This window comes from Lactuca sativa, chromosome 8 (genome assembly GCF_002870075.4).
Source record: "Lactuca sativa cultivar Salinas chromosome 8, Lsat_Salinas_v11, whole genome shotgun sequence".
Lineage (NCBI taxonomy): Eukaryota > Viridiplantae > Streptophyta > Magnoliopsida > Asterales > Asteraceae > Lactuca > Lactuca sativa.
In genome coordinates, this window is record NC_056630.2 from 205,452,092 (window position 1) to 205,478,084 (window position 25,993).

General features: G+C 36.8%; 1 protein-coding gene across 1 annotated transcript; it reads right to left on the reverse strand.

The window, feature by feature from the left end:
* Positions 1–2,871: 2,871 nt before the first annotated feature.
* On the reverse strand, positions 2,872–3,636 carry LOC111915273 (uncharacterized mitochondrial protein AtMg00810-like). Its single transcript, XM_023910946.1, has one exon. The coding sequence runs from the start codon at positions 3,634–3,636 to the stop codon at positions 2,872–2,874; it is 765 nt and encodes a 254-aa protein (XP_023766714.1).
* Between the last annotated feature and the right edge of the window lie 22,357 nt (positions 3,637–25,993).

Here is a 25,993-nt window from a genome sequence, read left to right on the forward strand (position 1 = left end):
CTTCCTTCTAGGCCCACTTCCTTGCTTCGTCGAATACCACGTCCCTTGAGACTACAATACGCCGATTAGTGGGGTCGTACATACAATACCCCTTCGTCCCTTCCTCCGTTCCAAGATACACCATGGCTATACTTCTATCACTCAATTTGTTCAGTCCTCACAACTTTTTCACATATCCTACACATCCGAAAATCTTCAAATGTGCAATTGAGGGCTTTGATTTCTTCCAGGATTCATATGGTGTTACATCCTAAGCGCTTTTGTGCTCGTTCTATTCAGCAAGTACACGGAATGCCTCACCGCCTCACCCCAGAATTGATCTGGTACATTCATCGCCTTGAGTAGCGCTCTTGTCATCTCTAGGACTGTCCTATTACACCGTTCCACCACGCCATTTTGTTGTGGGGTGTGCGGTGTTGTCAATTGACGCCTGATACCTGTCTGCTCACAGAAAGCCTAGAATTGGTTTGAGTTGAATTCACCTCCACGATCAGTTCTCAACATTTTGACTTTATGGCAACTTTCCTTCTCAACCTGTAATTTGAACTTCTGAAACATACCAAACGCTTCATCTTTGTTCTTGATCAGGTACACCCACATGTAACATGAGTAGTCATCCACGATTAAGAGGATGTGTTGATTCCCCCCTTTGGTCGCTGGTGTAATGGGTCCGCATAAATCCGCGTGTAGCAACTGAAGTGGGTCCTTAGCTCTCCACTGGGCCTCTTGTGGAAAACTTTGTCTTGATTTCTTGGATATCACACATCCCTCACATACTTGGGATGGGTGAGCAACCCGAGGCATACCTGTCACCATTTCTTTACGTGCCATCTCTTCCAGTGTTCTGAAATTCGTGTGACCCATACGTGCATGCCACCGCCATGAGTCATCATTTATTCTCATGCTTAAACATACGGTTCTTCCAGGTGTGAGCTTTATCTTATAAAGCCTGTTTTTCGACCTTTGTACTTTCATAATCAGGCTCCCTTCTTCATCATACATGCGTAAGAATTCCCTCTTCATACCTATATCATAGCCTTCTTCTGTCATTTGACCCAAGCTTATGATGTTGCTGTGAAGGGTTGGTATGTAATACACCTCTGGAATGATGAATTGATCACCATTCTTACAGTCAAACAGCAACGTGCCCTTTCCTTTTATTGGGACCTTGGACCCATCTCCAAACCGTACTTGTCCCGTTACATTTTCATCTAGCTCTGCAAATAAGGATTTGGAGTTTGTCATGTGATTACTAGCTCCATTGTCCACATACCATACGTTCTCTTCTTCACTTTCTTTCAACTGACTTGGATACACTTTTTCTTCATTCAGGAGCACCATGTTTGATGATTCTTCTCCACATACAGTTAATAGGAGGGTAGGGCCTTCTTCATCTACAGCTAGGTTCACCTCCTGGTCCTGCTGCTTCTTTGCCTTGCATTCAGATGCAAAGTGGCCAAGTTCTTGGCACTCAAAGCACCTTATGTTGCTTTTGTCACGAGGCTTATTTTTGGAGTTGCTTGCTTCCTGTCATGAGTCACCACCCCAGCACCCCCCTCTGCCACGAGACGAACCTCACCCTCGTGAACTGCCTCTTCCACCCCGGTTGTTATTTCCGCCCCTTCCTCGACCACCTGTTGAGTTTTGCTTGGACTCCGGTGGGTTGACGAGCCTTTTGCCTTGGCAAGTAGTAGGGCATTATCTCCCTGTGTGCTTGCCTTCCGGAGCCGGAGCCTGTCCTCATATGCCTTTAAGTGCCCAATTGCTTCTTCAAATGGCATCGGTTTCATATCACATCTTTGCTCAATTGATGCCACCAGGTTTGTAAACCTCTCCGGAACTGTGTCGAACAATTTTCTCACCAATTCTTCATCTTCCAATATTGCCCCTGCACTCCCAAACTTTGAGATCATAGCTGATATATTTCCTGCATAATCATCTATGGTTTCAGAATCCTTCATTTGAAGTGCTTCAAACTCACTTTTGAGTAGCCTTAGCCTTACCTTTTGGACCCTCTCTGCACCCACATACCGTGACTTTAGAGAGTCCCAAACTTCCTTGGTTGTCTTCTTCTTGGCAGCCTGTGCAAGAATCACTTCTAGTATAGATTGAAAGATGAAAGCTCGAGCCTGCTTGCTCTTCTTCTCATCCACAACCACTCCGGTTGGTGGCTCAATGGCATCCCATAACCCATGGGCATCCATGATGGCTTCCATCTTAATTGACCATGTGTTGTAATTTAGTGAGGTTAGCATTGGGCATTGAAGAGTAAAAGGGTTATCTTTGGGTTGATTGGATGATGAGGCTGTCATCTTGTTGAATCGAGGATACTTGGGCATGCAACTTATCAGGATCTGTTAGCTCTGATATCAAATGTTGGTGATCAAGTAATACAGCAATAACAAGAAAAGCTTAACAGGGGTAAAACTGGAATAAAATGGCAGCCGAAGTTTTTTCTTGAATGAAGATTACTAGCAGCCTAATGATTACACTGCTATACAAAATGAAATTTCGACTAATTATGACTTGCTGAACTACAACTAATAAATAGTGCTAATTAACAGAAAAAGAGAAAAAATAGCAACGTCCCTATTCTAACGTTCCAATCACCCACATGCTCTTGCCCTCCTATAAACCTGGTCAAACATTGACTAACATGTGATTGGCTAGACTCTTGGTGAGAAGGTCAGCTACTTGATCGGCTGTTTTCACATATATTAAATCTATCTCCCCCTTTAGAACTTTCTCACGTATAAAATGATTAGTAGGATTCTTTGCGAGATGTATTGAAGATAAGTTGTCACAAAACAAGGGAATCTTGGGTTTTACATCTTGATTTAAGTCTTTTAGGAGTTGGACAAGCCAAACACATTATTGGGTTGCCATAGTTGCTATTCGGTACTCAGCTTCTGTAGTAGAGAGGGACATAGTAGGCTGCCTCTTGCTGCACCACAACACAACACAGGATCCCAACATAAACACATAACCTGTAGTGGAGTTACGTGTACTTCCATCTCCAGCGTAATCAACATCACAATAACCTACCATCTTGCATTTTTGTTCCCTCTGAAACATAACTCCATAATTCATGGTAGCTTTGATGTATCTTAACACTCTTCTAAATGCATCAAGATGAGGTTTTCTGGGATTTTGCATATACCGACTTAGTACGCCAACTACAAAGGCAATATCTGTCCTAGTTAGATTTAAGTAGATTAGATTTCCAACAAGTTTCCTATACATAGTTTCATCTTCCAGTTTTCTCCCAACATCCACATAAAACTTTGCATTTGTATCCCTTGGCGACATGACTGGCTTACAGTTGAACATTCCAAAATGCTTCAACAAGTCTGATGAGTACTTCCGTTGATGCAAGATTATATCTCCAACTTCATATTCGATTTCCAAACCCAAGAAGTGTCTTAGCTTTCCAAGATCCTTCATGTGAAAACGAGTACACAAGTTCTCTTTCAATTGAACAATTACTTCATCAAGATCTCCTATGATTATGAGATCATCAACATATACCAGAACAATAGCCACTTTTTCTCCTTCGGTCTTCACGAACAAGCTAGCATCTGCATTGGTTATTGAGTAACCATTGTGTTCGATAAATTCAGCTATTTTACCAACCATGCTCTAGGCGACTGTTTAAGCCCATACAAGGCTTTCTTGAGCTTACATACATAGTTGGGGTTTGTCTTGCTTATGAACCCTTGAGGTTGTGTCATATGAAACACATGATCCAAGTCCCCATATAGAAATGTGTTGCTCACGTCTATTTGCAACAATTTCCATCCTTTGTTTTCTGCCAAAGCTAGTAACACACAGATTGTTGTTAATTTAGCTACTGGGCTAAACCTATCTTCATAGTTCAGACCATATTGTTAGGAGAATCCATGGGCCACCAATCGGGCTTTATATCTTTCAACCGAGCCATTCCAAAATGCTTCAACAAGTCTGATGAGTACTTCCGTTGATGCAAGATTATATCTCCAACTTCATATTCGATTTCCAAACCCAAGAAGTGTCTTAGCTTTCCAAGATCCTTCATGTGAAAACGAGTATACAAGTTTTCTTTCAATTGAACAATTACTTCATCAAGATCTCCTATGATTATGAGATCATCAACATATACCAAAACAATAGCCACTTTTTCTCCTTCGGTCTTCACGAACAAACTAGCATCTGCATTGGTTATTGAGTAACCATTGTGTTCGAGAAATTAAGCTATTTTACCAACCATGCTCTAGGCGACTGTTTAAGCCCATACAAGGCTTTCTTGAGCTTACATACATAGTTGGGGTTTGTCTTGCTTATGAACCCTTGAGGTTGTGTCATATGAAACACATGATCCAAGTCCCCATATAGAAATATGTTGCTCACGTCCATTTGCGACAATTTCCATCCTTTGTTTTCTGCCAAAGCTAGTAACACACAGATTGTTGTTAATTTAGCTACTGGGCTAAACCTATCTTCATAGTTCAGACCATATTGTTAGGAGAATCCACGGGCCACCAATCGGGCTTTATATCTTTCAACCGAGCCATTCCAAAATGCTTCAACAAGTCTGATGAGTACTTCCGTTGATGCAAGATTATATCTCCAACTTCATATTCGATTTCCAAACCCAAGAAGTGTCTTAGCTTTCCAAGATCCTTCATGTGAAAACGAGTATACAAGTTTTCTTTAAATTGAACAATTACTTCATCAAGATCTCCTATGATTATGAGATCATCAACATATACCAGAACAATAGCCACTTTTTCTCCTTCGGTCTTCACGAACAAGCTAGCATCTGCATTGGTTATTGAGTAACCATTGTGTTCGAGAAATTAAGCTATTTTACCAACCATGCTCTAGGCGACTGTTTAAGCCCATACAAGGCTTTCTTGAGCTTACATACATAGTCGGGGTTTGTCTTGCTTATGAACCCTTGAGGTTGTGTCATATGAAACACATGATCCAAGTCCCCATATAGAAATATGTTGCTCACGTCCATTTGCCACAATTTCCATCCTTTGTTTGCTGCCAAAGCTAGTAACACACATATTGTTGTTAATTTAGCTACTAGGCTAAACGTATCTTCATAGTTCAAACCATATTGTTAGGAGAATCCACGGGCCACCAATCGGGCTTTATATCTTTCAACCGAGCCATCAGCACGTTGCTTAACTTTATAGACCCATTTTCATGAGATGGGTTTAACACCAGTTGGTTTAGGAACTAATTCCCAGGTTTGATTCCGTATTAGGGCTCCCATTTTTTCTTCCATTGCTGCAATCCATTCTTTTTTTTTTTGTACTCGTTTGTTCAAAGGATTCGGGTTAACACACTTCTTGTTCAACTATAGCAACATTAACATACTTGGGATTGGTTTTCTTAAGTCTGGATGATCTTCTTACACTTGGTGGCTCTTCACAGTTATCACTTGTGTCTCCATGGTGGAAAACTCTTGAGCTCCAGGGTTGTCGATTCTGTTCTTCAACCTCAGTTGATTCGATTACACTTTCTTCTTGGTTGAGATTAAAGTTAACTCCATATGACACTAGCTTCCCTTTTAGATTTTCTGAATCTGGAAGCACTTCATGGTTTGTTGTCCACCACGAGGATGTTTCATCAAATACAACATTCCTTGACACATAGCACTTTCCGGTTATTGGATCACAACATCTCCAACCTTTCCTTTCTTGGTCATAGCCTAAAAATATGCTTCGTACTGCCTTTTTCTCTAGCTTGTCACTTAGATGACCAGATGAAAACATAGCACACACATCCAAATACTCTCAAATGACTTACATATGGCTTCACCTTCCATACCTTTTCAAATGGAGATTGATACGAGAGATCTTGTTGTGGAATTCTATTGATTACATAGGCTGCAGTTCTCATGGCTTCAGCCCAAACCTTCCTGGAACATTTTTATCATGAATCATGCTGCCCGAGATCTCTACCAAATGCCTATTCTTCCTTTTCTGAGACTCCATTCTGTTGTGGGGTATTTGGGCAAGTCAACTATCTTTTTATGTTGTGTGCTTTCAAGAACTCAGTGAAATCTTGTGAGAGATACTCACCTCCATTGTTTGATCGCAAGCAGTGAATTTTTTGCTTTATTTCTCTCTCAGCTTCACTCTTGAATTCTTTGAACTTAGCTAAAGCTTCTGACTTTTCTTTCATGAGATATACCAATACATATCTTGAGTAGTCATCTGTGACAATAGTCAATTTCGGGTCAAGTCAAAGTCAAACAAAGTCAACGAGTCAAACCGGACGACTCAATTAACCCTTGTATATTAGGGTTTACGTTATGTAATTACTGTACAACTCGCTATTTTAATGTGAAAACTCATTTGTAAAATTCGTGTGTTTAATTTTCCTTAGCCTTGATAGTGCTAAACAATAAACCAAAGAGATAAACACTATTGCACACTCATCGGGAGTGTGTAGGACATTAAAACATGGCTTAACGGGTTTACGGACCTTGCATTGCGAAGCCGGATGCTCAAGAAGGTCATAAATGGAACCTCTCTAAATCTCTTTCACTCTATCTCTCTCTATTCCAAATATCTCCCAAATCTCTCACAAAAGTTCCCGTAACTTTTCGTAATCATTTGGGCCATCCCGACCCTTAACCGGGTCAAAAATCGCTTAAAACGGGGTTAGAAAGGGGAAAATACCCTAAAAGACCCGAAACCCCTTCATAGGGCCGAAGCATCTTAGGGCTGAACTCTCCTGGGCTGAAAGCAACATGAACCGAGGCCTTTGGGTTGCCACAGCCATCCAGCCGCATCCATCGAGCCGAAGCCCAGAGTCGCAGCCGTTAAGCCCGCAGCCACCGAGCCGAAGCCGCTGAATGCGGAACCAAGTCCCCGCTTCGATCTAGTCTTCGGACCGCAGCCTCCCCCTTCTCCTTGGATCCGCACCAGCAACCAAGCCACTCCAGTTTTAGGCTGCTGAGACCGAGACCTCGCCCAGACTTCGGGTTTTTCATCTTTTTACCCGATTTTCAACTACAACTCCGTTTTAAGCCCGTTTTTCATCATTTTAAAGCAGGATTTTCACCCAAAACTTTATTTTAACATATAAAGACCCATATGTCTTAAATAATCACGTTTTTAATGCAAATCTTATCCAAGATTTAGTGGTTGGAGTAATTAAGGTGGAGGGTTGACCTTGCTTTACTTTATGACACAAATGCAACCCCCCCTCACCCACTCTATGGCCAGCCACTCTTCCCACCATACCTTGTGTCACACCCCAAAACCAAGAACGGCGGAAATGTTCTGGGGCGGAGGACGTCATGTACAGTATCACAATACAGTATAATAGTAAACTAGTAAACAACATCATCCATTGCATTAAATAAATAATTTTAATACAAGTGTGTTATGTAGTATATAAGACACCAAAATATGAACCAAAATTTAAGAGGAGTCTTGAATGCGCTCCATCTTCTCAAAACCTGGCATCGGTACCTGTCTACTGATGACCTGAGAATACAAGTTATTTTGAAAGAGTTTATCAGCATTAAAGCTGGTGAGTTCATAAGTATTTAGTGTCTATGTTTGCTTCAAAATGTTTGAAACATTGTTTGAAGTACGAGTTTGTAAATGTTTGTAGTAAAAGTATGCGAATGTTTGTAAAAGTTTGTAACTCCTAGAAAACCCTATATTTTCTACTAAAAGTAGCCTTCTACCAAGGCACAACTGTTTTGTACGTTTGTTTCTTGTAAAAGTGTGTAATTTTCCCAAGTGCAACTATCATTATCAAAATATAGTTTGTACATTAATGTTTAAGTGAAATGATCACTAAATAAATGTAAAGGGTAAATTAATGTAGTAATGTAGTGTTGTATTATAGGAACTACTGCTGTACTAACTACCTTAAACCAGATTTATATTAAGGTATTATATGATTAATTGTACCATACTATTCACTTGTAAACACGACATTGTAGGTCGTAAAAAGGTATGACGTTTGGCACCCGCAGACCTGCAGGTCCGGCTGTAGCTAGCAGCAAGGTGTAGGATAGTCAATCCAGTATAGATCGATACGCAAACTCACACTCTCCCTCCAAGAGACTCTGGCTACAATTTAGGCCATGACATTGAAGGCATGCTTCGATACAGTGGATCACATTTATGTTAACGTATTCATGTATATGTAATGTATTTTTTACTCATCATAGTATCGTTGTATATGTTCTCTTTCTAGTATAGTTGTATATGTTCTCATTCTAGTATAGTTGTATATGTTCTCATAGTAATAAGTAATGACTCATGAATGAACTGACTCTTGTATGTTTCATGGAACTAGAAGTAGTAAGTAGTATAACCCTAAACTATACCTATTATAGTTTATTAGTAAACTTGATGAATGACTGAATGTACTGAATTGAGATATAAATCTTTATATCTATACATATATACATAATATATAAGTAAGGATTCAACGACACTTGGACAAACAACCGGGTACTTTAAGACCACAACCAAACGAGGATAGGAAGTAAAGTGGGTTATCTCTCCTAAGTCCTTCAAACCTTATTTATATAACTATATATGTAGTAGACATGGTTTTAACAATATATAAGTTTAAAAACTGTAAAGGAAAGGTTTAGTATAAAAAGTGAATTTGATAAAGAGTTTGTCATGTAAAAAGGTTTGATAAGCAGTTTGAAGTCATTTGCTCGGTAAAACAGTTTAAAGCATGAAAAATCCATTTGCATGTTAGTTATTAATCACATGTGATTGATCTAATAACTAACATGGTTCAACTTGTATTCCCCCCCCCCCCCCATAAAGCATTTAAAACATTTAAAAGCATTTCAAAGGTTAGTTAAGGGGTATGAACTCACCTGCAGTGAGTGGCTTGTTTCGAAGTGTCGGAAGTGTTGGACAAGGTGCTAGGTGTCAAGTAAGGACTTAAACACACACAATGATCCTAGTTAACATATAATAAACATATATGTATCTAATTAGTCAATTAACAACTAATTAACAAAGTTAAGACATCCTAGGACATGTAAAACACCTTTTATAAGTGCTATAAGTCACAAGGGTTGCATTTAAGTGTTGTAGGGCATTGCTATTGAGTTTGGGGTTCAAGGAAAACCCCATATTAGAGTTTACGGTTTTATGACCATCACCCAATGAGTTTACGGTCGTAAACTCATGGGTTTACGGCTGTAATATCATGCCCCTTAGACTATGAGTGGTTTTGAAGCTCTACAAGTCATTAGAAACATTTCTATTTGAAGCACAAGCCTATGGAAGGGGTTAGGGCACCATTTCACTCCTAAGTGGAGTTTACGGTCGTTAGACCATTTTCCTTTGGGTTTACGACCGTAAACCCATATGGTTTATGGTCTTTTGATGTTTTCAAGTCCTTAACTCATCAAGGAAGGGATCTAAGCAAGTTTCCAAGGCTTATGAAGGACTAGGGCACACTTTGGCACCCTGATTTAGGGTTTACGGTCCAAGAACACATACAAAGCATGAAATTTTGACTGGAAGTTAAGCTGTTTTCTGAATACATGTCAAAGCTAGTGGGAGCATAAGTGTTATGCTTATATGATAATAATCATCATGATAGTGGGAACATAAATGTTGTGCTCGTATGATTATTAAGGCAAGTATTGCAAGTTAGCAATATTAATTATAGAAAACAAGAGTTATACTTTGCAAAGTTGTAAGGGTTCAAAAGTTGTTTTGCTATAATTAAGGGAGAGAATATTGTACTACGTTTCAAAATCTAAAGCTTAGATTGAGAAATTTTAATAAATTTAGTCAAAGGATACATAGTGTGTTCTTAAATTTCGATTATGATTACGGTATCCCTCTTCATAGTTCGAATGGTAAGAACGAGACACATAAAATATTATGACAGAAGATTGATAAAGTATCATATCTTTATGTAAGACATTATGCATCGTGTCCTATACGCTTCGGGTATAGGATTGATTGTATTTGACCATTCTAAAATTTTCCAAATGTCTAGCGCATTTAGAGGGAAAAAGGACTAGAATCGGTTTTGACTAAAATAATTAAACAACTATCAAACGATAATCCAAAGCTCGCTAAGGATTGGTCTCTTGTGAGTAGTTGGAGGTATGGTATTGGATGACATTATTATGAATAGATAAGATTCTATTAAGAATGAATTGTCATATGGCAAATATGGAAATGTTTCCATATTGGGAGTTAGATATTGAGAATCTATGTCTAGATTAGAAACTTTTATGCAAGAAGGATGTTCAAAGGAATGTACTTTGATTGAGAGACATGATATCTATAGAATTGTTTCTGATAGAGATTGGCCAAGTCTTGATGATTTTGAGCTATGACTTTACGAAACAATCATTGCATAAAGTGTTGGGATCTAACATAAGTAATAAGAATTTGATATTCTTTCACTTGTGAAAAAGGATTAGGAACTGTGAAATGGGTATGATTGGAAATGTGTTCATTTGATCTATTTCACAAAGTAAGGACCGTAGGTAAACATTGTGTGCATGCTGAGAGCATGGGACAAGTGTAGTATAATTCAAGTAAAAAGCTGATTACCCGAAACAACAAATAATGAGTAATCAATATGGTGATTAAATAAAATGTTTATTTATACCTAGAGTTTGGGGCCATATGGGCTTAGTATTATTCTTGTGTTTCACTTTGCATGTTTTGACTTCCTGAATAATTAAATTGGTTCAGAACAATCAACTTATTCGAACAGACCACAGTCGTTCATATGTTGGAAGTAGGTATGAATGAAGATTGTCGTGAATTGGTGTGTGGATTGTCTAAAGCATATTAGACATTAGCAATTGTTTGCTGCAACGTTCATGAGTGCTTATGAATATGATTTGAGCATTGGATTAAACCCACGCTCACTTGGATCACTTCATGGATTTTTTATCACGAGTGATTAGTGAGACGATAACATCTTATATTCTTGAAACTGAGATGTGTGAGTTGTATCTTGCGAATCGGTTGCACATTGATAATATGTAAACGCACTAGTAACTTGGTGTTATAAAACATATTGTTGTGTGTCATTCGGTAAGTGAGTGCAAGCAAGCATTGAGTCAAAGTTTATCTGTTCCTTTTATCCAAAGTAGGATAAAAGCGATATCTTTGGGCCCCTCGATGATTTAGTGATGGCACCTAAGCGCTTGGCCGAGCCAGGACTAATTTGAGGTGATCAATTGTAGTCTGTTGTCAGTCGTCATAAATCGGAAGTCAGGAAATAGTATAGAGAGAATGATTAGAATTCATGTTTCATATCTATACGATATCTAGAATGGAGGAATATGTGATCCCTTATCTAAAGGACACGCGTATCTGATAAGATCAGAGTTGAAAGTGGCTTTGGAAAGCTACGATTGCAGATCAGGATCTGAAGTCATACGCAGAATAGTTATTAGACTTATCCAAGTGGGAGACTGTTGGATTAGTGTCTAAGTCTATAACTATTTTGGTATGTACTTGACCCGATGGTGCATGGTCCTTTTGGGTTGCCTTCACCAAAGAAACTTGATAGGATGAATTATGGAGAGAGAGGATTAATTATGATTTATCAATATATTAAAGGAGAAATGAGAATAATATATTAAAGGAGAAATCATATTGTTTAATTAATATTAGTCAAGAATTAATAAGAATTAAGTTTGTGGCTAAAAGACATTAATTAAACTTAAGGGACTAGAATGTCAATTGTGTGATAGTTGAATATTGGGCTAATGGACTCCATATTAGAGGAGTGGACGAATTATATGGGGAAACCCATTAGAAATCGTCCTAGGCCTCTAAGGAGGGAGTCCATGGGTTGCTTAGGGCCTAAGCATCCAAATTAGGGTTTCCTTGTTAGATAACCCTAATAGCCTCACTATTTAAAGGACCCTTGAGACTCAAAAACGTGGTGAACTTATTCCTTAGGGTTTCCACACATTTTGAGCAGCCTCCCCTCTCCTTATTCTTCATCCTCTTGCTCTTGGTGTTTGTGAACCATTAGAGGAGTGACATTTATGACTCTAAGCTTTCTAAATCATTACAAGGAGAATTTGAGATTGTTATTACTACATAACAATCAAGGTAAGATCTAAAAACCCTTTCACATGTTAATATGATTAATTGTATGCTAGAACCAGGGTAAAAGTCTTGGATGAATTGCATGTACAATAGAGAAACCTAGATCCAAGCATTAGGGTTTGCATGAGCATATAGGATGTTCTTATGGCTAAAACCCATCAGGTGTAATGGTTGTTCTAATCCATTTACAATAGCTTATATCAAATTTAATGCTTTGTATGTGTTCATATAATTCTTGAAACCTTGATGATCATGTTCATGTTCTTATGAATTTAGAAGATGATACGAATTATTTGCTGAACTGTTTAGGATTAATTCTTGATCATGTATGTGTTTTAATGGAGTCCATAATTTGTTCTCAAGTTATGGATATCCAAAGGTCACTTCTTTTAAACACACATTTAAAACACATAAGTTACATAAAAATGAAGAGTCCTCAATTTTATTAACCTTTAATTCATAAGTTATGAAATGAAAAGTTGTGAATGGTTACAAAACTTGCCCTCAAGTTTTGGAATTTGTAAAGTTTCACACACTTTAATAAACTTTAATTCCAAACCTTAGATTTTTAATAGTTAAAATTCAACACTTATACTATTTATAACATTAATGGTTAATTATTATATATATGTATAAGAATAAATCGTTTTACCGTTAGTAGGCCTCATTCACGAAGCCGGTCTATAAGGGGGTATAAGGTTGTTGCCTATAAAATGGCAGCTTCATGGGTGTCTACTCTCACCCACCGCTTCCTTGATCGGTGGAGGGTCGTTAGCCGAATGGGTAGGACAATGACTTTAAATTTTCATTAAAAGTATAATGATTATTATAAAGTAACTAAACATTTTTAATTCCCAATCTTAGTTACTTTAGGAAAAATGTGAACATGGTGCTAGTCCATGGAATTGACACTTGTACCTTACCAAGTCGTTGGTGGAGCGTGAGTGGTTAGCCGACACACTAACTTGGACTACTAAGGATCACGAAGGGTGACTTAATGTTTGTCATAGATCAATGGAGTGTGTGTGGTTAACCGACACATTGATTAGGTGATAATATTAAGGGTACCAATTGAATTAGCATGGTTATTCACACCTTGTTTTGTGATCCTCGGCATCCCAGTCACAAAACTTGAAGGGCACAATCGAGATTGAAACATGCCATTGAAAAGTTCGATGAATCTCAAAAGAATCTAGGAATTTCAAATCCAATTAAAACCTAATAATTCATTTCGTTTTTCATGGGGGAAATTGGTGAATCGTCATTTACCTACCTTTCAAATATGTTATTACTTAGATTACGACATCCCTCTTCTAAGTATAATATATTGTGATTGGATCCTAGCCTTAATATTTCATATTGGGTGTTATATTAAGGATTTTGAATCAACTAACTTGATTATCTCCTATTATAGATGTCTGGTTCAGACAACTATGATCTTCCCTAATCTCTTGGAACAAGCTTTCTTCTTAAAGATGATATCCCTCAACACCATGCTTCTCTTCCTCCACCTCCTCTATTTATTCTCCCTAACCCACAAGTTTAAGGTCACTCAAGCCCTATTGGCAAGCATAGTCTATGTGTGCTCACATATTGGAGATAAAGTCACACATTGACAAGCAAGGAGAGTTGGGTGTCAAAGTCTTGTGAAAGTTGGATGTTCAATCACTTTCTTGGTAACATAGTGAGTCCCTTTGGGACTACTATGAGACAGACTATGACATGACCCTTAGTGATCTTATCTATTTTCTTGGTGCTATGGAATCAGCAATGATTTGGAACACTAGTAAAGCAAATTTTGTTAGAAGATCAACTTCCCAAACCTTAAATGGACATTGACAATGGTAGCATTGGATATCTAGAAAAGGATTTCTCTTCTCAATGGAAAGGGATCGGCCATAGTCAACTCGATTGACCAAATGGTAAAGAGAAAGGCTAAGTCTGAGATAGTCTCATGTGCCATTACCAAAGGGTCCATATGTTTTATTTCCAAAGGGAGGGACACTGATTGCGAAGCTGCCATATTTACCTGAAATATCATAAGATTGATCAAGTCAAGAAGTTTGACTCTACTTCAGTTAAAGTCTACTGTCTAACTCTATTAAGTTCCTATTTTGAGATTCTTATTACATAATGTGAATGAGTCACATGTTGATGTTTTAAGAATCAAAGGAAAGATAGGAAGCTTAAAGGACGTATATGTTGATTCTGATTGCAAAGATGGGTTTCGATCGCATGGTTCGGTGATCAGAATTTTGAGCTGTTGCTTGAGAGTTATGATATATAACTTAGGAATAGATAACAACAAGGTTTTCATATGGATTGTAAGGATAAGTTTTTCCGCAAAGTTTTTTTAAAAAAAAAAGGGGTTTTTAATTTTATTTATTTTAAAAAATATCCTTACAATGGCATTTGTGAAAAATTGTTGCTTATATGTTTCCAGTAATAGCAATACTGGAAAGTGAGTTTGATTCTCTGATTTGTGGTAGTGTCTGAATTTAACACATGAGGAAAGTTTCTCATCACCCAAGTTTCAGTTGGACAGAAATTTGAAATCATACAAGTTGTAGTGTATGATGAATGAGAATTTCCATCTTTGTAAAATTAAGACTAATTCATTGAACACATGCATATGTGAGTCAATTGAAGGACTGGAATTAGGTACACTGGGTGTGTGCTGGTCAAGGTCCACCACAAAGATCGATTCGTCATGATTTACTAAAGATTAGTAAATATGGTTATACTTACAAGTTTAAGTATAATTTTGAAGCATTGGAAAGTTTTCAATGTGTGGCATAACGAATGGGAAAGAATCAAATTAGGCAGAAAGATAAAAGTTTCTCAAATCTGAAAAGATGGGAGAGTACTATAGTATCGTGTTTTATGATCATCTTAATGATTAAGATACCATATCACAATTCATACTCTAAGGACATCTTAGTGCATTGTTATGACTAAGAAGAGGGGTCATGAATTGTTGGAATGGTTAAAATCAAGAAGATGAATCATACTTCGTTCCAAAACAATTCTTAGAGTTATACTCCAGGATTGTAACATTAAGTGACATAAAGTAAGGCTTAAAACACTTATCAAATGTAGTGTATACTGTTTTCTACTCTTGTACATTTGAAATTGGTAAGTTGTGATGTCTTGGATGAGACAAAGACCAACTAAGACCAATTGTGTGAAGTGTTAGTCTTGATAAGAATCCGCACTATCCTTTGAATATTTTTTTGTCAGGGAATGGTCCTTGACTAGGGAAACTTATATGTCAAGAGGACAGTGGGAGCCTTAAAGATCCAGAAAGAGTTTCAAGATTTAATCAAGAGTAAAACCTGTGTTTTATCACTAGCACATGACTTGAGGTTTGTAACCTATCATGTTGACACAATTCTTGTGCCAATTAATTTGACTATGCATATGAGTTCTGTTAGTTCTAAATTATGAACATAACAGCTTGGAAGCATTGGTGGGCCTTGTGCTACCAGGTGACAAGAAATTAAGATTTAACAAGTTTAATCCATGTAAGGCTGAATTTGTCACTAACCTTGTCTTGTGATTATGGTTTTGACAAATTCACATGGATAGGAACTCATACACCACAAATTCTAAGTGACATAAGGTTTCTTTCCGATTCATGAGAATGATGGTGAGGAAACGCTCTCACTAAGTAGATTTTAAGTAGATAGTAATTGTGTTATTTGCATTTTCAAAAGTCGTTAGTGGAGCGTGTGTTGTTAACCAGCACACTAACATGGACTTGTGAGAAATGGAAAAGGTCTAAACAATTGAGACTATGATTACGACATCCCTTTTCATAGTTCTTGAAATTGATTAGACACACATGTGAACTATCTACTGAAGGGTGTATGAATCTAAATTTTAGAAGTCCAACCGATTTCTAAATACATATCAAAGCTAGTGGGAGCATAAGTGTTATGCTAATAATCATCATGTTAGTGGGAGCATGATAATTATGATTATTATTGCAAGCTAGCAATGTTAATTATAGAAAAACAAAAGTTTCAATTCGTGAAGTTGCAAGGGTTGGAAAATTTGTTTTGCTATAATTAAGGTAGAGGAAATTATACTTCAATTAAATTCTAAAAGCTTAGATTGAGATTTTAATCATCTTTAGTCAAGGATATATATATATATATATATATATATATATATATATATATATATGTATGTATGTATGTATGTATGTATATTATGTTGGAATGGTTCAACTTAAAGAATTCTATATATATTGCATTATCAAAATTCGATTATGATTACGACATCCCTCTTCATAGTTAAATTTTGAAAACATGGCAAATAAAACAATATTGTAGCAAAAGACTGGTCTAGTATCATGTATTTATGTGAGACATCATGAATCGTTTCCCATATGCTTCGGATATAGGATCGATTTCATGTGCTATAATATTCATCCTTTCTAAATTTTCCAAATGCTCAGGGCATTTAGAAGGGAAAAGTCTAGAACTGGATATGACAAAAGTGATTAACCAATTTTCGAGGACAATCTGAGGTTTGCCAAAGATTGGTTGCTTAGGGACATTTGGAAGTATAGTGTTAATTTTGGCAGGACCATATTGACATTTTCTGAAAAGAGGCAACTCTTGTTCAGAAGTGATAGGCAAAACGGGACTATGGAAATGTCTCCATAGGTGGAAGTTATTCAATCTATGTAAGACTAGAAAACCTTAATGCAATAAGGATGTTCAAAGCAATGTACTTTGAATATGAGACTTCGTTTCCATAGAGTTGATCTTCTTTGGAATACTCTGTAATGACTAGTGACAAGGTTTTGTTGACTTTATGCATAATCATTACAAGAGGAACATTGCATAAAAGTTTAAAATCTAACAGATTTTTGGTAAATGGTAGGAATTAGGAATTCGTATATTTACAATAAGGATTTGGGATTGTGAAATGAGCATCATTGGAATCATGTTCAATTGGTCTATTTCACAAAGTTAGGATCATAGACAAACATAGTTTGCATACATGGAGTATAGCATAACCATTGTTTAGAAAACAAAGTGTACATGCTAGGAGCATGGGACGACTGTTGTTTTATTCAAGTATTAAGTTGATTATCTGAAACATTATACAATGAATAATGTGTAATCAATACGGTGATAAATAAAAGGTGGTTCTATTTATATTCAAAAGGGTTCTGAGACCATATTGGATTCGATTATATTGTGTTTCACTTTGCATGTTTTGACTTCTAGAATAGCTAGGTTATTCTTTCGAATGACTAAGTTATTTAAACACTCCATAGTCGTTCATATGTTGGAAGTAGGTATGAATTAAGACTGTCATGAATCGAGGTTGTAGATAGCTAAATGTGCTTAGACATAACAATGGTTGCTACGACATTCATGAGTGCTCATAAGTTATGAGTATTGGAATAAACCCGCGCTCACTTGTATCACTTCATGGAATTTATCTCGAGTGATCGTGAGACGATAATATCATATAAGTCTTCAAACCTATAGATATGAGTTGTTGTCTATGAGTTGGTTGTGCGTTGATTGCATGTAAACGCATCAATAACTTGATGTTATAAAATGTGCCTTTGTGTACAATTCAACAAGTAGTAGAACAAGCATATGAATCGAAGTTTATCTGTTCCTTCTAGAAATAGAAGCGATATCTGGGCCCCTCGATGATTTTGTGTTGACCCATGTACCGGGCCCAGTCAGAACTAAATTGATGTGTTCAGTTAAGTTCTTTGTCAAACAAATCGGAAATCGAGAAACAACTGTCAGACAATAAGTAAGACATTGTTCCATGTATTTGTCCGGCTGATATCATGGGAACAGAGGATTATATGATCAATTATCTAAAATGGCGCTTCATAGTTCAACAGAGTTTTCGAGAGCTACGATTGCCAGTTGGTTCCTGAAGTAATATAGGCAAATGAAGTTATTAGACTTATCCAAGTGGGAGTCTATTGTATAAGGTGTCTATGTCCATAACTTATTTGGTATATACTTGACCCGACCCGGCATGGTCCATTTGGGTTGCACATCACCCAGACTATTTATGGATAATTTTATGAGAATTGTATACTTACGATTTATTAATATATTATAAGTTATAATATATTAATATAAAGTCATGTTATTTAATTAGTTTTAATCTTGAATTAATTATGAATTAATTTTGTGATTAAAAGGAAGACTAATTAAAACATGGGCTATTACATTTATATGGTGTGGGCTAATACTCATTTGTTGATGGGCTAAGCTTATATGGAAGTCCATGGATGATCCATGGAGCTTTTAACCCATGGATACTAGGAAAGGAAAGGACATGGGCTATTAGGGTTTCACCCTAACCATGCACACTATATAAACAAGCTTATGTTGCATGAAAAAGGACCCTAGTGTGTGTGTAATAGTGGTGGCCGATTTCTAAGTGTTAGTATACTCTCTCATATATTTTCCAAGTTTGTGGTGATTTGTGATTTCCATTTGAGGCATTCACATTATTGGTGCTTGGCTCTCAAACTCCAAGGAATCAACAATCAACAAAAGGTATGTAATTCATCTAGTTCTTTTATGTTTAAAAGTACCCCATGCCATGCTAGATAGGTTATAAACCTTGGAACATAATATTTTGCATGTACCAGAGACAAACATAGATCCAAGGTTTATTAGGGTTGCATGTACACTTAGGAAGTGTTAGAATGCTCAAAACCCATAAAGAACATCTTGGACCATAAACACATTGTTCTTGGTGTTTCTTGGGCGTTTTCTTGATGTATGGAAGTGTAACAAGCTCTATAAGACTCTAGGATAGAAGTACTTACTATGTAGAAGCTTGAAAAGGTGCTAAAGGCCCAAGAACACTAGTGTGTGTTCTTGGTGTTCTTGGTGTTTTGAAGATCTAAGCAAAACACGAAAATGCATGGATGAAATGATGTGTAAACACTAGGTGTTATGTTATAACAACAAATCAAGTCAAGAAACACTTACATTTTTGGGAGATCGGGTGAAAGATGGTATGATAGTTTGAGAGCATTTTGAGGTTTGGAAGTGTGAGAAATGGCAAATAATGACTAAGTGTCATATATATACCCCCACACTAGGGTTTACGGCCATAAACACCCTTGTTTAGGCCGTAAACTCCAAACTCTTGGAGTTTTGGAGTCATATTGTTGCACAATAAATCATAGGGCATCCTCTCTCCTGATATTTCCTGAAGTACTAAACTTAAAACCCTCAAACTTAATCCAAAAGGCTTGAAAGATAACAGAAACTATTTTGACTTCTATTGAATTGAATGGTTGTACAAAATAGAAATTTTGGGTTGTCACACCTTGGTCATGTCAAGGTACTTTCTCATCATTTTTCCAACCATTCCCACGTTTTAGAGCTGGAAAAACTCCCTCTCTCTCTCCTCATTCTCACTCACTTCTCTCATTTACACCAAAGATCAAATCCACTTTTCTCTCAAATTCTCTCACACAAATTCGAGATTTCCAAGGCATTTTCCATATTTTCTTCTTCATTTGGTAAGTATCATCATCCTCCTTATGGTTATTACATTTCCTTTTACTCAAATCATTGACTCCTTTCACAAACTCCATCATTTGGATGTTAGATTCTCGGATCTTCAAGCAATCCTTCAAGTGTTCTTGAGTTGAACACTTCTCTCCTTCAACATCCATCCACTGAAATCACACAAGGTAAGTTCATACCCCTACATTTTCATGTTTTCTTAAGTTTTAAGGGGGGGGGGGGGGGGGAATACAAGTTAAATCACCAAGAACACAACTAAATGTTGATAACAGCTTTCATCAGAAACGTTGGGTTCCATTTACGGACTGTTTTGGTCACCTTAAACATTTTAGTTTTCAAACCTGTTTTAGGTGCAAGTAGTTCCAGTTCTTAGCTTTAAAATTGTTACTTGCACATCTCCATAAGATTCTTCTACAATTTATGGTGATTTTTACAAAACTGCCTATCATTTCAAGAACCAATCCGGACCAGTCTGTGATTATGGACGTTTTCACCTAAGTTGGAGGTCACTAAAAATCATGGGAAAATTTATGAGCAAAGTAGACTCATTTTCCAAACTCCCAGAATTTACGGATTATTATTTGGACCTGTTATGAATTTTCTATAAATTTTCTAAGAACAGTAATAGAAAATGTTAACAACAAAAAAATGCTATCAATGTCATTTCACCTTGTAACATGTCGAGCAAGGTGTATATCTTTAAGTGAATATATGTTATTGCAATAAATGACACTTTGTCTTAATATATAGAAATGCATCAGTTAACAAATGGATTTGGATATATAGAACATAGAAGATAACAAATTGTTATAATCAAAGTACATGCATTACATAAAAACATTTGAATAAACTATGTTAAGTATAGTTTATGTATATTACCACTACTACCCTTGTTTTGATAGACTATAATAGGTATAGTTTATGATACATTACTAACACACTCATACAAAAAGGCTACATTTATACAAAAGGGATTTTCATTACATTACACGTAAATTCGTTAATGACTTCGTGAGACATTCGCTTCACATTTACCAATAAGTCTTGTATTGTAACCAGAGTCTCCTGGAGGGAGAGCGTGATAGTTGTATATAGATCTATATTGGGTTTGACAAACCCACACCTTAACTGCTTGCAACAGTTAGACCGGCAGGTCTGGGGTGACAAATGTCATAACATTTCCGACACCTGAAGAACGTCGTTTCAGGCCAACTAGGTCATAGCATGGTTATAATAACTCACAAAAAGTATTAACAAACATATGAATTTACGGGAATTTCATTGAAATTAAAAGAGTTTATGTTGATTTAAACTTGCATTATTTACTATAAGAAAGGTTACTTATACATTTCGGTCTCTGGACATGAGACTACATTACACATTGTAAGGAAAATATCGGATTTTTCTGGATCAAACATTACTTTTACAAGAGAAAGGCTTTTATCAATTCAAAACAAAAGCTTATGAACTCACCAACCTTTGTGTTGACACTTTTTCAAACAACGTGTATTCTCAGGAAATCACTAAACAGGTAACCAAGTGCATTTTGAGGATGGGACGTTAAGGCGTCAAACATTTCACATTTTTGTCAACATATTGTAATTGATTTGGAAACATGTAATTCATACAATGATGTAACTCTTTCAATTATATATATGTTGGTTGTGTTTGCTTGAATTAGTATTGCAATTGTGGTTACGATACTATACGTGAAGTCCTCCACCCCCGGATGTTTCCGCCATCCTTGGTTTGGGGGTGTGACAGATTGGTATCAGAGCACGGTTTATAGTGAATTAATTATATCAAACCACATAAGATATACAAACTATAAACACATTTGGGACTAAAAGTCTCTGATTTTAAAACATTTTATTGGGATATACTTATAGAAAATAAATATTTTTCTTGTTTAAAGTATACATACATGCATTACATACTCGCATAGTGTCATAACTAGGAGAACATAAAGTAAAAGAAGAGGAGTTGTACACTATGAGTATGCCTTAGTATATGTGAATCAAGTCTGGGAGGGATATAGCCTGATCAACTATATATGTCCGAGAAGTGACTTACACATATCGGGGGATAGTCATAGTGGGCAACAAATATAACCACCTAACTACACCCTATGCAGAATGCTCTATGAACCAAATCTAAACACTTAAAATACTATAGGAGTATTTGTATGTTGCTATAGCACAATATTATTATTAACCGTTACATGCTTCTTACACCCCTATTCTCGCACAGACGACATGTCAGGATTCCATTTACCAGGAGACCCATACTTTCCTAATCAGGGAAATGTTGGTTGGATCGAAGAAGAGCTCGAAGAACTGATCGAAGAGGATCCCGAAGAGGATCCCGAAGAAGAACCCGAAGAGGAACCCGAGGAGGAACCAGAGGAAGAAGAAGAAGAAGAGGAGGAAGATATCGAGGTAGACATGGATGAGGACGAAAGTGAAGAAGAACCAGAGGTCATCAATCCTCCCTATATAGCCAGAGTTCCCGCCAACTGATACGACTTCTTCGGACCCGTACCTCGATGGGCGACCACAATTGAGGGATGGGGTCGCCATCAACGACAACGATCACCATACGGAGGTCAACAAGGTTACTATGACCTTAGCCACGGAGGACCAGCCGATAGAGCCCTCCCAGTCATGACTCAACAGATAGCGATTATGGACGATCGCGGTAGGATGACGACCGATCAGGTCTGGGAACTAAGTGCCATCATAGAGTTTATCATTGCTCGTACCAGAGACCTAGAACGAGACTCCCACTATAGAGATCAACTCATTCAGGACCTTCTCGCTGCTCGAGCAGAAGCAAGGGAGTATCGGGAAAGATACTTGGAGCTTGAGGAGAGAATGGTTGCAACCGAACGGAGATTAGCAGAACTGCAAGGTGCATCGACATCATCCCAAGCTCCATCAGGGAAGGATCGTCGGGAGTAGGACTCATTAATACTCACACATCTTCGTAGTATAGGTTTATGAGCATGCGTTGGTGCTACTCTGTTGTATGTAGTTTGACCCTGCGATTAAGTGATTACACTATTCAAAGGACTTTTGTGCTATCAAAACTATCTTTTACATTGATGTAATGTAGACCCTTATGAGGTCAAATTTTCTACAAAAAAATATGTACTAAAAGTTTATCAATGAATTTGGCATGCATTTTACTTCATTAGAGGTTGACATGAGACTTTACTATGTGGTATTACAAACAATTTACAACTGATAACTCTAAGATTTTTAAGTGTACCTCGTTGTTATGTGTAATTAAAGAAGTAATCGACCTAGAAATGGTGAGTCCGCCTTAGGACCTGTTCCTTGTTTGGTTGTGGACTTAGGGCAGACTCATTAGTATCAAAATCTTATTAAATTTTTTATTACAGATGACTGGGGCACATCGAGCGAATCTTAGGAGCGGGTCAGACGCAGAACCGAACACATGACTCCGTTTGAGTCACCACTATTTAATTCATGAGTTTAATTGCATAAACTTTTTCTATGAATTACTCGCTAATGCAATAAAGTCGGGATATAACACAAATGAGATAAAACAAGTAACACTCGACTCGTTATTACTATTGAAGTATTACCGACTTGTCATTTTAAAACTTATGACAGAACTATGTCGCCAAGGAAAAGACCAAGACCTTCCAGCAGCACAGCACCACCTCCTCCGCTGCTGCCTCCAGAATTTGATCCAGCAATGTTCCAGGCTGCAGTAACAACAGCTGTGGCGGCAGCTATGTCGCAAATTGGCACTAATGGAAATGGTGGATCTGGATCTTGTGCTACACCATTTAACCAGGGTGGCAGTTCGGGGCACACAAAGGAATGCACCTACAAGGACTTCAGAAATGGCAAACCGGATACCTTCAATGGGAGCGGGGGCATCATCACACTGATGCAATGGTTTGAAAGGACCGAAGCAGTCTTCGAAATCTGTGCTTGTCCCGAAATGAGCAAGGTCAAGTATGCGGCATTCACTTTCACCGGTAGGGCTCTCACTTGGTGGAATGGCCGAGTTAAGTCACTTACTCCAACAGTGGCTAACTCCATAAGCTGGGAAGACTTGAAAGCGTTGATGCTAAAGGAGTATTGCCCGAGGGGTGAAATACAAAAACTCGAAGAAGAACTCTGGAACCTGCGAATGTCAGGCACAGATCTTGAAACTTACACTGCCCGATTCAATGACCTAGCAGTCCTCTATCCAACAATGGTCACTCCAGAGGAGAAAAAGGTGGAACGATACCTCTTAGGGATATCATCCCAGATTCAGGATAGTGTACTGTCCTCAAAACCCGCTACCTTTGAAAGTAAAAGAAAAAAATGAAAAAATGAAAATATTGAGTACCTTTGATTGAAGAAGTAATAGACATGAAAGTTTGTTCCACATTGGTGGAATCTTTTGAATTGGTTTCTAGGAAAGGAATTCCAAGTCCATTTCACTGGATACAAAGAACAAAAAATTGAATTTAGATATTAATTTTTCTTTGTGTAATTCAAGTACTCAATGAAAAAAGACAAAAACAAATCTGAGAAGTCCAATACTAAAAAAATACAAAAATTTACCATTTGGAATAACATGGTGTGTCTCGGAGCTTGGTCTAGCAACCAATCCCTAAACAAACAATAATTAGGTTTTAATTTTATAAGCAATTCTAACACCAAGTGAATAAAATTTTATTTACATGTGAATCACATGTAGTTCATATGTGATTCGTTTGTGATTTACATGTGAATCACATGTAATTCGTAAGTGGTTTACTTGTGATTTACATGTGAATTACATGAGATTCATATGTGAATCACATGTAATAAGTGTATTTGATAAGTTATATATGAGTCTTTTTTATTTTATTTTTTACTTAATTGACTTAATGAGAACCAAACTTAAATCCATAAGATAGATATGCGTGTGTCTTTATGATTTAATTAAGAAAGAACTTAATACAATAATACAAAAAGCTAACGAAAGAAAGGTTTTTTTTATTCCCATTAAGGCCTAATTATTAACTAATTTCCAAACTTTTTTTAAGTAAAAAAATAAGAAAATTAGAAAGGTTGCAAGTTGTATTTGTTTTATTTAAAAAAATAGATTACTAAACTAATAGCATTATTTTCATGACCATATTAAAAATATTGAAATAACAAACCTGCCATGCAAACCGCTGGGCATTCATGTCTACTTCAAAATCTGATGAACAAAAAAAAACTTAATCAAGAAATTTAAGTTTAAAAAACTTCAAACCTATTTATAAAGTACAATAATGCTCATTTTTTCATACCTGTTGGATAAAAATCAACAATTGGCGAGTTTGGATATGTCACTAATTTTCTATATTGTTCTGGAAGTGCATGTGCACTACAAATATTTTCAACGTAAAAAGAAAACAATAAACAATGTTAGAAAATATAAAATATAAAATAATCTTGAAAAAAAGGTGAAAAGGTAAAATATAAAAGGACGACATTAACCTTGCAGTAGGAAAAGCCCCTAGTAACTGATTAAATGGTTTAAAAGGCGAACCTAGCTCAAAGATTATATTTAACTTATTAAGATCCTTGATATCAGAAGAAAATGATGCATAATGGTAAATATAAAACCTAAAAAAAGAGTTGGAAATAAAAAATTAGAAAAAAACATAACAAACCTTATACAATGCAAATATGTCCGACTGAAAAGGCTAAAACAATAATACACACCCTAGAGGTGAAAAAACCTTATATAATGCATTTTGGAGAAATAACTTGTGACAACCCGAAGTTCGTTCCATCATTTGTAACCCTTTCCGTTAATAAAGTCGTTGATTTCAATTTCTTTTCCGTTTACGTCATTAAATTAAGTCATAATTGTGAGGTTTCTATTATGACTTAATGGGTGTCTAAACATGTTTAGAACTCATATTAACACTCTGTGACAACCCGAAATCACCACTCTGAACAACCCACACCAAGCCAATAGCAGTAGAACAGTTACAGTGAAAACTCAGATTTCGAGTATAAGTTTGGCAGTTTTCAGGATTTTACATCTATGGAGATATTAGGAGAGTGGATGCACTAGGATTTTGTGCAACACTGTAATTCCATTTCTCTAGGTCATTAGAATCCATTCCGAGAATAGAAATATTTTCTGCCAAAAATCTCAGGACTCTAAATAGATTTCTGAATTAAATTAATTCATTATTCACAATTCCAACTAGAGAAAAGCCATTTTCTCTCTCACGAATCTTCGGGTTTTCATCCCAGATTGTGAGTCTACTTCCCTAGATGTGTTTTAATACTTGTTATATGCTTAATAACATTATTTACATGTCCAAAATACAAGATCTGGGAGCTTACGGCCCAA

Coding starts and splice junctions, on each gene's coding strand:
- LOC111915273 (XM_023910946.1), bottom strand. CDS start 3,636: ATGGTTGGTAAAATAGCTGAATTTATCGAACACAATGGTTACTCAATA.